Genomic DNA, 17051 nt, shown 5'->3' on the forward strand with positions numbered 1-17051 from the left:
ACTGCTTGATACAGCCCTGTCTTATGCATGTGTTTATATAACCAATCAAACAGATTAGCTAAGCACTGACTTCTGATGTCAGTGGAATTAAACCTGGGGTAAATGTGGCACATTAGGCCTACTGTGGTTTTTGAACGCTGTAAGGGTACTCTCTGGTATTGGGTAAGGGAGCATGTAACCTAGGCAGCTCTTTTAAGTGTACCCCAGGGCAAAATAAGAGGGTTCAGTCCTTGGAGATTCTGTGGTATCCCCACCTCCTATTGACTTCCAGGGATAAATCCCAAAGCTTGTGATCAGTTTATTTCTCCCATTTTAGACATTTCTTTAAGTATTTTCTTTAAACTTGGGGTGATTATTGGTGCTTTTGAAGGCAAGGATATGACATCGATGCCGGATATAGGTGGGCAATGCACACGCTTCCCTTCACAGTCTAGACATGGATGCCTTGGTCAGCAACAGTAATGCATTTATCTTAAAACTTCTGAAGTGAATCTGCCAACTGTGTGGAAATGTGCTCTGGATGTTTGTCCTTTTAGGGCTAGACTGAGACCACAAAGGTCATTTTCACATGGAACTATCTGGCTCTCTATCTCAGGGTTTTGTTCTGGAATCTGTTACGGTAGCGTCTGTGCATCTTACAGTTCATGTGAACTCAGGTCTCCAGGGTGAAATATTAGTAGATTGATGCACAGCAACACCTAATCCTACCTTGTATGGAGATATCTGAGTCGTTTACAGCCCCGTTGCAGAATGTGCCTATTGCAACAATCTCCGTACCAGATTTACCACTTACAGGGTCACTGACAGCTTTGAAGAACCATTGCTGAGCTCCGATAACCTTCACATAATACCGTTTTCCTAATCCAGTATTACGCTCACACCTCCTGCACATCTCCCATTCAGAATGTGAATACTCCAGTTAGAATCTCTCTCACTTCCTTGCAGGTGGGAGACGAGTAGCTGGAGTGAGTGTTCCCGCACCTGTGGGGAAGGATATCAGTTTCGCATCGTCCGATGCTGGAAGATGATCTCTCCTGGTTTCGACAGCTCTGTCTATAGCGATCTGTGCGAATCTGCTGATATTACCCGGCCGGACGAACGCAAAATCTGCAAGAACCCAGCATGTGGGCCTCAGTGGGAAATGTCTGAGTGGTCAGAGGTAAATTCCCAGAAGTGCTGGCAGCCCGTGGAGAGACAGCAGGCAGCAGTGGCTAGGCATCAGCCCCCACGTGATATACATGATTGCCAAGTTCTCCTTGCTTCCAGATCCCAAGATAAGGGGAGGCAGAGCTGAAAACTAAGATGCAAATCCACTGACTTCCACACAGATGCACATAAGCCAGGACTATCTTAGCATTGTTCTTAAAACCAACCCCTGGGGTGGCCCTGCTGGTGCTAGCAGTGGCAAGAGTATTCCCATGTGCCAGCCCCTAGTGTTTTAACTACTGTCTCCTAGACCTGCTCCCAGTGGTGTGCCAGCCTTCACATTTGAATGAGGCCATGATGCAAACAGGGTCTTTGGGTGGAGATGTTTCCACAGTGCCCCCCTGCACCTCACAGGACTTGGCTTGTGTAAATCCCCACAAGCTCCCTCTAGCTCACCAATGGAGATGATTATGTCTCTCCTTGGCAAACCTCTAGCCAGAGATGGCCTCAGACCTGGTCTCCAGACCTCTGAACTTCTTGAACTCCGGGGAATTTGGGTCAAGCCTGAGAACATCTCTGCTCCTAGCCAGAGTTTTAGATTTTTGAGTCTGGTTCTTAAACAAGAGGACTTTTCTCCCACAGGAATCTTGTTCAACTGCACAGTGGCTAGGGGATATAAAAACATAAGAACGGCCATACTGGGTCAGACCAAAACCTTAGAACCTTAGCGTGACTGACACCTGTCTTTTCTTCATCTTTCCTGACCTTCCTGTGTGCTGACTAATGAAAAGGGTGGTGAGGTTTGGTTCTGCATTTGCTCATGCCACTCCCTGCCTGTCCTTTTCCACTAGGAGAACAGCTCCTGCAAATCCCGCTTCTTACCTGGCACAGTGAAATCTGAAAAACAATTGTGCCTAATACATTTCTGAGTGCCTGAAAAATATGTGTGGAGAGGAGGCTGCATCTCATAAACAATGATATTTTCTTAGAGCCATCTCTTCTTCCCATCAGATTTCACTGCACTAGGAGGAACATTAAATGTTCAGAATTCTTCTGTAAGCACATCGCTAAACCATTTGGAAAATATTTCTGTGATATGTCTAATGTGGAACAGTTATTCTCTCGTCTGAGTTTGTCAGTGTACATGTAAAAACCTTTGTGACATGGCAGAGGCATTTGGGAATGTTTTTAGCTGTGAAGTCGTTCTCAAGATGGGTCAGTCTCTAGGCTTCATAGATCCTTTTCTGTCTCCTCCAGTAGAGATCTTTTGAATCCATTTACAACCACTCCATCCTGCTGTGTGCCAGAGAATCTCTGCCAGCATTCCAGTATTTAACTTTCTAACATAAAACTCTTTAAATGATAAAACCAGGGTCCTTTCTTTGGGGGCCCAGGGACAGATTTTGATCTCAGGGTAAATCTGGAATAACTGCATTGACTTCAGTGGAGTTGTCATGGGTTTACACCCACGTAATAGAGATCGGGATCTAGAATGGGTTTTCAGTAAATGTGTAAAACACACGTGCAAGAGTGCAGTCATGCTCACACACGCTGATGGAAAACAATCCCTAACTCTTAAGGTTTTTCTTCACCTTTTAAATCTTGAAGTCACAGTACTGGTCCCTCTCCACAGGAGCGAGAAACAGCAAAGCCAAATTGCTCAAGGATGCTAAGGAAACACAGGAGTTTACCCTTCCAGTTCAGACAGCTGATCAGTGAGTCAGATATCCTGCCTTGCTCAGTGGCTGATAACTCATGTGTCAGAGGATGTCTAAGCAGCCCCATAACACAGCTGGACAATGATGCATTGCTGCATGTGGGGTGGGGAATAATTTCCTGCCTGACCTGGGGGCTGATTAGCTTGTGCCCTGAAGTATGAGTTTTGGCTTTCCTTAGGCATAGATACGTTATTGCTCACAAATTAATCCAGGCCCCTTTCTAAGCAAGAACAAGCACAAATCCAGGCCAAATTCTCTGCTGTTGCAAACTGGTCCAGCTCCACTGACTTCAATGGAGCTGTGCCAGTTTACGCCAGCAGATGATTTGACCTCTTTTCTCCCAGGAGACACTTGAAATGCCTCTTACTGATATTTTAAAGGCCATCTTTACACTGAATGCCAGTGGTAAGTAGGTTTTTCTCTGTAGTGGAAAGTCTGGTGGGCTCTTTCATTTTGTAGGATGTTTTGACTTTTCCAGTTTAATGGAGAAAGCTTCCTGAGCATGTTCTGACGTTGTAGTTTGACGGGCTTAGCAAACCGAAGTGGTGTGTGTTATAGAATTCTATCTACTTCTCCAGCATGTGTTGGGGACAGACTGCTGAGACATCTCCCAGAGTAGCTCTTCTGAGCTAAAGGCCCTGCATTTTGTTCGGCAGACCCACAGGAACGGGAAGCTTCCATTGTGTTTCTAGTGCGTTTTATATTTGATGGCACTGCGATAAATGCTCTTACCTGCACGACCCCCTTGACATCAATGGCTCCAGATGGAAGTGTGAGTGCACAGCCTCTCCGAAAATCAGGCCCAAAGCATCCCCACTGGGCGCCTAGAAAATGGAGCCGCTTGCACCCTGTGGCCACTTTTGGAAAATGTCGGCCTTCAAGCCAAATCTCGCTCTCCGCTACATGTACATTAATAGGAAGGGAGCCGCATGAGTATGTATGGGATGGGGTTGCACTGATGGAACTGAGAGCAGAACTGGCCACTCTGAGTGGGAGAAGGATATTAAGACTGGGCAGAGGGAGGTCTTTTAGTGCATTCTTTGCTGGTCCTCCTGAACAAGAGCAAAGTGCTTCCCTGAACTGTAGCCAGCTAGTGGACTGGATGGCTGGCCGTGCCCTCTAACCCAAACACCTTGCCCCCTTGAAGATATTTTGCACGGGGCCAGTAAGTTAGGTGCATAGCTGTCTGAGAGCTCCCAAGTGCTCTGGAGCATATGTGTGTACTGTGGAGAGGAGATGGGCCACTCCCAGCCCTGCCTGTGCTTAGCACGAAGGCAAGATGTAACCCTTCCTGTGCATTCAAACTTGTCTGCCCATGCAGCCCAGGGCTGGTTTTGCCATCTAATATTTTACAAGCAGAATAATACAAATGTTTTCCCTGCATTTTTAGAAAGTTTCATGTTAAGAAATTAAAAAAGGCCAACATAAATCACACCTTAAACCAGATGCTTTGGCTGCTGCCTCGGCCGTGTGTGCCCCATCCCTGTCAGGAGGGCGAGAGCAGAAACCAGCTGCGTTGCATGGCCGGGGCTGTCCATGGACTCTGCTGACCCAGTCCCGTTTCATTCTGTGCCCCACTAGTGTTCGGCCAGGTGTGGCGAGAGGAGCGTGGTGACCAGGGACATCCGGTGCTCGGAAGATGAGAAGCTGTGTGATATGAACACCAAGCCGCCGGCTGAGAAGAACTGCACTGGGCCCCCCTGTGACCGGCAATGGACCGTGTCTGACTGGGGACCGGTGAGTGACCTCTGCGGGGGGAGGGTTGGGAAGGAAAGGAACAGTGGATCTTAGTTCGTTGTTCATATTAGCTGTTTGTGAGCAGTTTGAGGGGAGAAGGAGACCATTGTAGGCCAGGCTCTGTTATGTCATTTACAGTTCACAGGCCAAATTCTGCTTTCAGCTGCGCAGCCAACCCCAGTGACCTCTGTGAAGCTACGTGGGGACAGAGTTTGGTTCAGACAGGGCAATGGGGAGAGTTTCCCCTTCCCGCCCCTAATATCCTGACAAGAGTTGTGAGGTCTAATGGTTACAACAGGAGAGCAGGAATCTGGACCCCCGGGGTCTATAACCAGTGCAGTCAGTGACCTTCTAGGCAACCTTGGGCTAGTAATCAGTGGCCTGACAGCAGGGATACAGCTTTCCTTCTGTGCCCGTTTCCCGGATGGCAGGATGGCTTAGTAACACTTTGCATTTGCCATCTAGGGCCCCAAAGCACTTTACAAGGGCTCAGGCATCATTAGCTACATTTTACAGATGAGGAACCTGAGGTACATGGTGGCAAAGTGATGAGCTGTGAGCAAAGCAGAACAAAAGCCCTGCTCTCCTGATTCCCAATCCTCTCCTCTAACCACTAGACTATGCTGCTGCTCAGCAGCAGTATGCTGCCAGTGTAATCCTTTCCTCACCTGCGTGCTGGGAGGATTAATGTCATGAGGATGGTAAGGCACTCAGCACTGGAAATGCTTCCCCTGCTGCCACCTTTCTGGCTGGGGAGGGCAGGGTACAAGCATTCAGAATCCATCAGTGATGGAGGAGTCCCTTGTAAACCTCTCCACCCAATGGCTGAGCATCCTTTCCCTTGAAGTGCTCCTCCTAGCCCAGCATGCCCCGAGAGAGAGAGTGAAGGGAGGAGATGGGGGGACACCCAGTGTTTTAATGGCTTGGAGAGCAGCAGCGAGCCTGAGAAGAACAGTCCCTCCCTGTTTGGTAGCACACACTGAAATTATGTGAGTGGTGCAACTCCAAATACAGCCGTGTCCCATGCAGCAAGAAGTAGTGAATCAGGGCAGTAAAATTCCCGAATGCTGAGAAGCAGCGTCTCCAGCATTAACAAAGAAAAGAGCAGAGAGCTCCGAAACCCAAATGCTCCTTTTGTGTCAGGGTCTGTGAATTAGTGGGGCTGCAGCAAATATTCTTGCCATCTGAAAACTCTCAGTTAAGCGGACCTGGCACGGCTTCCCACTGTATGGAGATTACATTGAACTTGTTATAGTTCGGAGATCTGGGCTTGGCAGGGACATGCAGGCTTCCAGGAACACCCTCATCTCCAACGTGAGCAAAATACTGGCGGTAGAGTTCTTGCACCATCTTCTGTGAACCAGTCCATTAAAGGGAGATGGAGTGTGTGAAGGGAGGTGATTACGGCTGTCATCACAGTCCTGGGCTTGGGGGAGGAAAGGCTGCCAGCTCAAATTTTGCAATCCACAAATGATTTGTTTTGCCCTCGGGCCCTCCTGGTCTGGAAGGAGAGACCCCAGGAGTCCTGTGTGGAAGCGCAGGTCCCAAGGCCAACAGACTGGCCCACATTCCCAGCCTCTTCCTGCCTTTGTTAGGTCCATGTGGCTGAACGATTTCCAGGTCTGTTGAGGCCCTTATTTACAATGCTTCCCACTAACTGCAACTACACTGACACCTGCTGTTATCGGCTGCTGTTCAGAGGATGAGAGGCAGCCAGTGGGCTTAGAGCCACTGCGGGGTGGGTGGAAAACTCTATCCATCTCCCTGTCCCGCAGCGTCTTGCTTGAATAAACAGCTGAGCAGCTCTGTTCCAAAAAACAAAGGAATTTATGAGCCCTTTATGTGGCTCTTGTGCAGACTCACTCCTAGAGGGGGCAGGGTCCGCCAAGGGAAGCGGGAGAGTGCTCAGCCAGGCTGTTCCTCACAGCACTTCCTTGGGTGGGAGTGAATGGCAGACGGTTTGGCCTGCCCCTGAGATGTGCCAAAGCTGGAAGGACGAGCAGTCGCCGCACAAGGTATTTTTTTCCTCTGCCGGCTCAAATGTACAAAACTAGCAAACCGCACATGAAAACCAAACCCCTGCAGAAGCTGATCCGAGTGATTTTTGTCATGGAAACCCCTTGACAATGAATAGGGGACCTTCACTTCATCCTGCCTTTACTTTGGCATCCTCCCTTCCCTGAACATGCAGCAAACAAGAGCTAGGTAAACGATTATTCAGTGACGCCAGCCTCCTTTCTTTGCAAACTTTGCAGACTTTGGTCCAAATTCTAACCTCTATTCCACAAGGGCCCTCCCATTGACCTACGTAACTGAGAGCAGAACTCAGCCCTGGGAGCTGAACGGGTGTGTGTTATTCAGCGTGGTTCAGTTTGGGCAAACCTATTTCAGCCTATGGGTTGCTCAAAAATTCTGTGTCCCTGAATAAGCTGTTCACTCTGTGTGATTGGCTGGTACCGAAGTCACCTGGTGCAGTTTCTGCTCTCCAGTTAGTTGACACTGAAACCTGCTCAGTCCTTTGCAGATGGCGGTGCGGATGCTCCAGATGTGAAATTTTATGTGGACAGGCATTTGTGCAAGTGGCAGTGAAGTGGCCTCCTTCTTCTGACCAAAAACTAGCTCACAGTGGAGGTCAATCAAAGGGCTTGCAGATAGCAGCAAAGAGAATTCACCATTTTCAGTACCCTTTTGGGGGGTGGTATTCACCCTAGTACTATTCAGTCAGGTGGTCAAGTGACAGAGAGATGCTTTGTAGTAATAATCTCCAGTTCTTTCTCCCCAGAATGATTGCCCTTTAAGAGCAGTGGCGAGCAGCGTCTATCTTACATGGTTTGGTCTGTCGTATATAGGCAAGCTAGCTGTGCTCTTACACTCTCTCTGTCTCGGTTGTGTCTGAGTGAGTGAGAACCTGTCAAGCTCCGAGCTCAGATCTATTGTTTGGTTCCACTGCAACTCTAAGTAAAAGACGAATTCATTCGGGAGGGTTTTGGAAGGAGAGGAGCATCTTTGCTGCTGTTATTTTAGACTGTTCTCTTCCTCGGCGTGAGTGCAAAGGGAGTGTGTCCCTATCTACACTCAGGCTGGTCTGTTCGTGAGATTGACTGGAGGAAGTGACGTGGTGACCATAGCTGAAATGATGTGGAGTGTGAGAGAGACCAAGCAATAGACCAGGTTTCCCATCCCGATGGTTGAGAGCTCCTGGGTGTCTTACAACTCGTAGATCAATGGTCATTTCAGGGAAGTGGTTTGCTTGCTTAATCAGTAGATCCAGGGGCAGTAGGGTGACTATTTAAGTGACACAGACTCATCACCTCCCCACCTGGCAGCCAACATATCTTCCTCTGCTCAGTCTTACACTGGTGAGGCTCTTAGTTGGGAGATCGCTCATTCCACATGAGGCCTCCCCAGCACATAAGCAGGAATCTCCAGTGTACAAGTGCAGAAAAGCATGGCCCTCTTTTGAGTTTACAGTCAGTTGGGTGTGCAAAAGTGGATGTGCAAACTTGGAGCATGGCTTGTAGCTAGCTGAAAATTTGATTCACAGATTCAAGGCTCATTGTGCCTGTTTTTGCTTTCTCTCCGCTCCAGACCTTTCCATAGCTTTGATGTGATTTTTCCAGTTAAGTTAGGGGGTCTACTGCTGAGACGTCTGCCACCTCCATGCACAAGTGAAGCCCATCGTTAAAACTGGAGGTGGTCCCGCTGCAAAGTTCTGATTCAGATCTGGAACCAGCACCAAACTTCCTCTTAGTTTAGGAGTGGTTTGATGCAGGCTTAGGTTAAAGAACATCTCTAAGGATCACACCCTTGTTTTGCCGGTTGCAGCACAGAGGTCTCCCCATGCAGATGGATCCGATCGTGAAATTCCCTGCTCGGTTCTTCCTCAGGCAAAGTTCCCTGTGATTTGACTGTTAGAGGACTTTAGCATTTACCATCCTGTGCATGAAGGTGACAGGGTCTCTTAGCCTTGGGTATAATCTTTGCTTGACATTGCCAAAGTTCATGCGATTCAAAACAACCCTCCACCCTATCCCCCAGAAAAAAAACTTTCTTAAAAAAAAGGTACTGTGTGTTTGTTCCCGAGCTATTTTTACATGGATTTTGATTCATTGGCATTGTCTAAAAATAAGTGGTCTCCATGGCAATGGGCTACACTGTGAGATGTAGCGCATCTCCTTAAAGAACCGCAACAAAAGCACATGGGAACGCTCGGTGTTTAAAATATAGCTCAAGACAATACCTGTCGGGGGGGGGGGTTCCTTTTATTTAAATCCAGGGGCTATATTTATAACCATTTACCTTATTTTTCATGGTCTCTTTGAAAGCTGCCACCTGTTTCCTCTAATGCAGGCAAAACGCTGGGCTTTCTCTATGCCCCTTATATCCTCTCCTCTGCCAGTGAGACTTGAGTTTAGGGGTGACCAAACTCCATTTGCCAGGGATGCATTGGCAACCAGGTCCCTCATTTTGTGCCGTAGTCTGCCTTGCTTCCTGACTAGTCCCATTGTGTGCTGCTCTGTGAGCATGGGTGGCAAGGGCCAGCCCATCATGGTCATATGCCATCAATGTCCTTACGTTTAAAAATAAATGGCTACCACCATCATATATGGGGGCCCCTAACTCGGGGGCATATGTTGTTTCTTGGCTGAGATCACCAGCAATCAATGCAGGGGATTGGTTTTGTAAGGAAGGATGGTCTTGTGGTTAAGGCTCTGGGTCCAATAGCTGGCTCTGCCACAGACCCCCTGTGTGACCATGGGCAAGTCACCTAATCTCTTTGGCCAAGATGTTGTGATTTTTTTTGTTTGTTTTGGGTGCCCATCTTGTGACCTTAAAGGGTCACTGACTTTCAAAACGTGCTGGGGGGAACAAAGACCACAGCAATTTGTGAGGCTTAGTAAAATTCCAGGCTTGGGTCAGTTCCTAGTTAGCCTGGGGTAACTCATTCCATATTGTTAAGCGCTGCCCATAATGCAGCTGAGTTTGCCCAGTCAAAAACACACACACATGGTCCCCGCCCCAAGGGACTTACACCTGAAGTCAGATTGAGACACACAGGAATCCCACCCATTCCGCTATGGCCCCGTCACGATGAGGGTCTCATGGAGGGCTTCCCAACAGCCATGTGTTTGAAGAAGGGACTGGGGAGGCATGGGGCTGCTCGCAGGAATGTGGGGGTGTTTGTACCCTCCCATTACTCACCAGCACCTCTCTGCTCTTTTTGTTTCAGTGCAGTGGCAGCTGCGGGCAGGGGAGGATGATCAGGCACGTGTACTGTAAAACCAGCGATGGCCGTGTGGTGCCGGAGTCCCAGTGCAACCTGGAGACCAAGCCGCTTGCTATCCACCCCTGCGGGGACAAGAACTGCCCTTCCCATTGGCTGGCACAGGACTGGGAAAGGGTAAGAGCCAACCCGCCTCGAGATTTGCCTGTTCCAACCGATGGATGCGGCCGTCCCATTCATATGAGGGAATGAGCCTCAGGAGGGAGGGTGCTGAAGGGGGTCTTGACTCCTGGGTCTGTTCCCCACTTTGACTTGCTATGAATTATGTCCCCTGTCTGGGCCTCAGGCTCCCCAAAAGGGGATAATGCTAGAGCTCTCAAGTGCCTCATTGCTAGGACTTTGGGAGGGCACTGGTGTGACCCCCTGCTCCCCTGTGGTGTTGGCAGTGGGTGGTGGAGGGCCTGCGTGGGATCCTGGACAGACTGGTGGCCATTTGGGGGTATTTTCCTTGTGGCTGTGGGGAATATGCCTGTGGAGCAGCACAAGGAGAACTCGGTCCCTTGGAGGCCAGGAGTGAGACCAGCCCAAGCTTTTCTGCCTGAGGTCACACTACATTGGGCGTCTCTCCGACGCTTCATTTTGGGCTCTCTCTCTGTCTGGCTTCCGTCCTTGGCAGTGCAACACCACGTGCGGCCGGGGCGTGAAGAAGAGGATCGTGCTGTGCCTGGAGATTGTCAACGGGAAAATCAAAACACGGAGCCCCACAGACTGTGACGTCACCAAGAAACCCATAGAAGAAACCACCTGCTTTGAGCGTCCTTGTTTCAAGTGGTACACGACTCCCTGGTCTGAGGTAAGGTGCAGCCTGTAGGAACTGGGATTGCTGAGGTCTAGGGTGTGTTCTGGGGCAGCAGGTGCTCTGATTAGAGCAGGGGACTAATAGATGGGAGGCAGCAGCATCCTGGTGAGAAGTAGGAGAGTCCAGTGGACAGGGCACCAGATTATGAGTCAAGAGACCTGGGTTCTGTTCCTGCCTCTTCTGCCTTAGCTTAGGCAGGTTATTTCCCCATTCTGTGCCTCAGTTTCCCTATCAGTAAAATGAGGACAATGGTACTTGTGCACCTTTGTAAAGTGCCATGAGCTCTGCAGCTGGGAAGCAGTAGCCGAGCTCTTAGTAACATCATTCCTAATGGGCACTCTGGTGGGAAACCTCAGCAGAGCCTAGCGGCTTTCCTGACCGGGGGAAGAGGCGATCGTTTCCTCCACCGATGTGGCCCTTCCTGTGCAGCGAGCATGGAAACTGCTGTTTCTGGAGTGCTAAAATGTTTTCAAATGCTCACTCTGCTGATGGCCCAGTGGGTTTGATCACATGGCTGTTATGTTCATAGGATGCCAATCTCCAGGGCTGTCAATCTGGAGCCTTTCATGGGTGCTACATCCACCCTCTCTGTAAAGATGTGGGGGTGAGGGGAGTCCCATTCCTTTGCAAGACTGTTTAATATGTGCACTGTGAATGAGTGACACCTCATCAACACAGCAATCCTTGGAAAACTCGCCCCCCTCTCCCAGCCCTACCCCCACTACGAAAGAGCCAGATCCTTTCCCTGCTCTGTCTGGCACAGCGAAGCCTGCACACTAGATGTAAATGCCCTTAGGAAGACGGCGCACAAAATGAACTGTTCCAGTTTAGCTCACATGGCACAGCCAGCGATGGATCAGCCAGCGAGGTGTGGTGCGCTTGCCAAGAGCTGATTAGGAGTTGGCTACTGGTGCCAAGGCAGCCTTTTGTTGTCTGAGCAGCTCGGGGCAGAGTGCCGGCCCTGCCAGGATAGAATCACAGAATCCTAGAAGATCAGGGTTGGAAGGGACCTCAGGAGATCATCTAGTCCAACCCCCTGCTCAGAGCAGGACTGATCCCCAACTAAATCATAATCAGTACTTGCTGTGCTTTTGGAGAACAGCAGTGAAAGGAAGTGTTTGGGTTTGGGTTGTTTTATTTTTGCAATCGCTTGTAGGAGTCTGGCTTAGTCTGCAGGGGCAGCCGCAGTAATTGTGTAATGGGATGGGGGGGGGGCTGTGAGAGGGAGGGGGGAGATATTGGCAGCGAGTGGGGCTAGGAGAATTGGGGTCAGCACAGGGTGCTGGGAGCAGGAAAACACTTCCCGGTGTGTGCTCTGCCGATGGATCAGTGGAATAGGCAAAGATTTCCCTGTGTGGAAGTGGGGAAAGCATTGCTGGTTTTGCTTGCCGTGTTGCAGTCATGCTGGTCCCAGGAGATGAGAGAGAGAAGGTGGGGTGAGGTAATCTCTCTAACTGGACCAACTTCTGTTGGCGGAAGGAGCGAGCTTTTGAGCTTCACAGAGAGAGCGTGGCCCTTCCACGACTGGACATTGGTCCAATAAAAGATACGATCTCACCCACCTTATCTCTTTGTCGATAGTTTTGGGGCAGTTCCCAGTGGGGAGCTATCTGCGTCCCCATGTCGCTACTGCTAGTATGAATTCCCCCTTGCCTCTCTGCAAAGCGAGGGCACGGCCTGAATGGTGCATAGAGGAGGAGCTGATCTCTCTGCCTAAAGATGGTCCTTGCAGAGCTGGCTTGAGGCACATTGGTAGGGGGTCACTGCTGAGAAGCTTTGCCCTGCTACGGCCTGTCCTGTGGTGAATGAGGGTGCACCCGTCACCGGGGCTATTTCTGGGGCATGACACGTACAAAATCCCTAAATATATCCCAGGGAATCGTGTAACAAGTCAACTCCCTAACTGCGTGACAACTCAACACTGGACCGGACTCTGGTTCCGACTGCGTGACAGGGGCAGCTGTAGGGAAACTCTTGTCTAGCAGTCAGTGGCCGGAATCCAGACCCCAAAAGCTGGGTCTGGTTCCTGGCCCAATTGCTGCCGATGAGCCTCTGTCCTGCCTCGCAAGATGTGTTTTGTCATTATCATTATTTACACAGCACAGTAGGTGTGTGCCGTGCTTCAAAGGCAAATCAATAATCACAGGTCCCTATCATTATACTAGAGCCCTTTCCTTCTGCGGTCCAGACAGCTTGCTGAGTTTAGTTTTTAAAACCAGTCATTGGTGTAGTCTGGAATCAATACAGCAGCCCCCACTGCATTTCCAGCGTGACAATGCATCCGAACGTCAGTAAACAGAGACAGGCTGTACTCAGGGTGGCATTGGCTTTGCAACATCTGCACTAGGCACACTGAGCGGCGGGCGCTGTTTCGTCTGAAAGCCCCCAAAAAACTAAGGGGCTGGGACGTTGGGGCTGGATGTCACCCAGCATGCTAAGCGGCTCCCCTTGGCTACACCAGCCCCAGGAGTGAAACTCACCCCGTGTGGAGGGTCAAAGCAAGGCCTAGATGCTGCCGATGTGGGACATGAGTGGTGCCTGGCTCTGCGTGGCGGGGGGATGTCCATGCTGTGCTGAGGGAAGTCGGGAAGGTTTTTGGATTGGTTTTGCAGCCACCAAAGGTTTGATTCAAAAGGAAACTGTTTCACCGTGACGGGGTTACTTGATTCTATCTGAAAGAGGAGCAATGAGTCTCTGTGCACCCCAAAACCAGGGCTCGTCAGTTTCTAGTCGAGGATTTCTGTGCACAGCCCTCGGAGGCCTGCTGCCTCTGCCAACAATATCTCTGTCTCGCTCTGTTCACCAGTGCACCAAAACCTGCGGCGTTGGCGTGAGAATGCGAGATGTGAAGTGCTACCAGGGCACAGATATTGTTCGTGGCTGTGACCCGCTTGTGAAGCCTGTTGGTAAACAAACCTGTGACCTGCAGCCCTGCCCTACTGAGCCACCAGGTGAGGAGAAAGAATCCAGATCGTCTTGCCAAGACACGGTTTGGGGCTGTGTTTTCAGTGCAAGCCAATAAGGAACAGGAGCTAGACTAAGGCCTTGTCTACATGGGAAAGTTTTACCATTTATACAGACTATACCTATATACAAGCTAAACCCATATGGTTACACAGGTATAGTTATACCGGTATAACCCCTGTGGAGACAGTCTGCTATAGGAGTGGCTTGTATCGGTTCGCGTATGTTGTGTGGGAAGGGACTTAAGCTAAATGGGAATAAGCCATTTTCACACTACTACTTCTCAGGTGCATTGATCCTCCAAGGTGCTGAACACCCTCCACTCCACTCCTGCGGCACGTTTTGTAAGAGCAGAAATCTGGCCAACATGTTACTTCCCCTCATTGTTACACAGCGCTCGGTGCACTTGTTGTATGCCTCGTAGCTGCCCTCCACCCCAGAGATGGCTGCTTTTCAGTGGCACTGTATGTGTATTGTTTGCACAGTGATTGGAGACCTATGCATGTATCTTTATTCATGAGGAACGCTAACTACTGTGCAATAAGATGCAGCAGAAACAGTTTGGCTTTTTGGGCAGAGCACAGGACTGGGACTTGGCTCTGCACCGGGCTGCTGGGTGACGTTGGGCAAGTCACGGCAACTCTCTGTGCCTCAGTTTCCCTATCTGTAAAATGTGGCTAAATGACACTGACCTTTGGAAAGTGCTTTGAAATTTACTGACAAATGGCGCTGCCTATAGGGTTTTTCTGGCTTTATTAATTTAATTTTGGGGGGGGGGCTCGTTTTAGCTATTTTTGAGTGTACTGTAGATAGCCTTTAAACAAACTGCACTGGGAAAGGGGTGAGGTCAACAAAAGCCGAGTCACCGTTTCCAGTAGTTTTCAGGTGTTTATTGGTTAAATACCAGTTTCATTTTTTCGTAGCCGGGGTGTTTTATAGAGGGTTATCAGTTAAATCAGAAGCCCAAGCTATATATGAGTAGTATTATTATATTGTATTTTTTCCAACTGAAAAAAAAATCTGCATTCAGCCCAGCAAACACGTAATGGTGGCAGGTGCCATCAGTGTCCGGATGAGCTGGCCTCACACATGCTATTCCTGCAGATGGCCATGTTACGGTAAGGGGTGTCTTTCAGGGGAATAAAACTCTGGCCTGAAGACAAAAGCTATCTGTGCACAAGCTAACTCTTGGTAGCGCGCTTCTCTGTGAATTCCCACTAATGTTCGAGTAAGTTTCAGCTGTGCCATTATTTTAATGATTTTGGTCTCCTAATGTACTGGGGGATTTGTAACTATCTCATTATCTGAGTGCAGTCTGGTGGTTCAAAGAAACCGGGAGCGTTAGTGAGCATGTAGTTCTAATTCACTAATAGGATTTGGGAATAAGAATAGTCCTGCAGATAAAGCACACACCTGGAAGTCATATTTGGGTTCTGTGCCTGACTCTGCCATGGACTTGCCGTGTGACCACTGGTAATCCATCTCCCCCATCTGTCACCCGGGGAAAGTGATGCCTGCTCGCTGTCATGAGGTTTGTAAGGTGCTTAGTGACCCTGGGACAGAAGGCAGCATGGAGGGGCAAAGTATTGCTAAAAAACCCAGCAATTAGGTGGGATGCTTGTGCACCAGCAAGTCCTTCCGGCCGTCTAAGTGATGGGTCCTGGCTCCGCTCAGCAGCCTCATTGTAGGAGGAAGGTTTCCCATTCTTTTGTCCACTCTTCCACCTGCTCCAAGATTCCCCACAGCTCCCTTTATTGAGAGCGAATGTGAGCTGCACCCTGATGGAATTGGATCGGGCCTCCTCCTGCTGTTCAGCTGGTCACTCACTCTGGGTTTTTACCATCATACTGCTGCACTCCTGATCATTTCAAATGTGTATTTTGACACATACATTACTGTCTTTATGTGACGTGTCTGTACTGCGCCGGGCACAGTGGGGTCTTGGTGGCAGAGCAATAAAACCTCCAAGGAGGCAAGGAGTTAAACAGCGTGGGAAGAGATGAGCTAATAACATAGACTGTAACTTTTTTCATACTGTTGCCTTCTGACCTCACTCATCTGAGGGTCAATATGTGTTTCTCTTCTCTAGATGACAGCTGTCAGGACCAAGCTGGAACGAACTGTGCTTTGGCAATCAAAGTGAATCTCTGCAGCCACTGGTATTACAGCAAAGCCTGCTGCAGGTCCTGCAGGGCTCCCCACTCCTAGTGGAAAGATTAGCCTAATGACTTCAGCACTTGGAGACAGAAGGAATTAAGGGTAGACTCATTTTGAGCATCCAGCATTTGGCAGGGGACGTAACATACACCAGGTTGATGCTCCCGGGTTTGATTTAACCACTTATCGATAGCTCATCATACTGGCATTAGTAAGAGTTAAATGTGCCGCAAACTTGCGGGAAGGATGTTTTCTTCCACCACTGCAAAACGGCTATTCTGATTCCTCATAACGGAGGGAAAGGGCACCAACATTTTGTTTCGAAGCTGGCATGAAAGCTTCGTTACTACTGTACATTGGTAGCATGTGATTATCAAAAGCTGTACATAGAATCTTGTATATTTGATTCACTCTTAATTCCAAACAGTCACTTGTTTTAAAAGGTCTTTTCTTTGTTTTCTGCACGAGTTTCAAATTGAGAACGTCAATGTGTCAACCATGTGAAATTAAAGCACCATCATGTTTGCCTTAGCAGAGGATCCAGTAACCTGCTTTCTAGCCTTAATTTCCTTTATGTTTGGGAGCTGAATTTCATTCCCTAAATGAGCACAAGCCAAAGCCTTTTGTAATATGTAGGTGTATACTTTTTCAGAGAATTTTATCTTATAATCAAACTTTAGTTTCATAGGCCTTATAAAAATCATAATGCTGACATATTGTATATAATAATGAAACATAACTGCACTTTATATCACAAAAAAGACGTGCTCTTTTTAATATATTTGTTTACAAACAGTGAACTTTATCCCTATAATCATTAATTTGTACTCGTATGTATATTTTAATAAAATTGTCATATTTATGGTGGTATCTAGTTTTATTCTTGAATTTTTAGCATGTGTCGGTCCCTGGATATTGGCGCTGAAGAAGAGGTATTGGATAGGTGTCACTGTAAATGTAGGGCCTGATCCTGCAAACAAGCATCAAACTTACTTTACTATGGGAGTAGACCTATTGAAGTCAATGGGATGTAAACTCTTCGGGGCAGGGACTGTCTTTTTGTCCTCTGTTCACACAGCACCATGCCATGACTGGAACTCCTAGCCGTTATGGTAAATACAACTAAGAAGTAATAATCATACGACTCTGGATAAGTCGCCTCCATGGCGCATCTTCCAGGACTAGGGCAGTACTTTGTACCTAACTCACTGAATAAATGAAGGGCATGATTTTATGAATAGCTTCT

The 17051-nt window shown here is 48.7% G+C and overlaps 1 protein-coding gene across 2 annotated transcripts in view; it reads left to right on the plus strand.

The window, feature by feature from the left end:
* Positions 1 to 16510, plus strand: part of ADAMTSL2 (ADAMTS like 2) — a 46475-nt gene extending 29965 nt beyond the window's left edge. For both annotated transcript variants that reach the window (XM_084649746.1, XM_084649747.1), the window contains 6 exons: positions 946 to 1159; positions 4446 to 4601; positions 9832 to 10002; positions 10502 to 10678; positions 13491 to 13635; positions 15738 to 16510. In XM_084649746.1, the coding sequence (XP_084505872.1) occupies positions 946 to 1159; positions 4446 to 4601; positions 9832 to 10002; positions 10502 to 10678; positions 13491 to 13635; positions 15738 to 15856 (982 nt within the window). In that variant the 3' untranslated portion in view covers positions 15857 to 16510. The remainder of the gene's footprint in view (positions 1 to 945; positions 1160 to 4445; positions 4602 to 9831; positions 10003 to 10501; positions 10679 to 13490; positions 13636 to 15737) is intronic.
* The last annotated feature ends 541 nt before the right edge of the window (positions 16511 to 17051 follow it).

The sequence above is a fragment of the Lepidochelys olivacea genome (assembly GCF_965140295.1).
Source record: "Lepidochelys olivacea isolate rLepOli2 genome assembly, chromosome: 16".
Lineage (NCBI taxonomy): Eukaryota > Metazoa > Chordata > Testudines > Cheloniidae > Lepidochelys > Lepidochelys olivacea.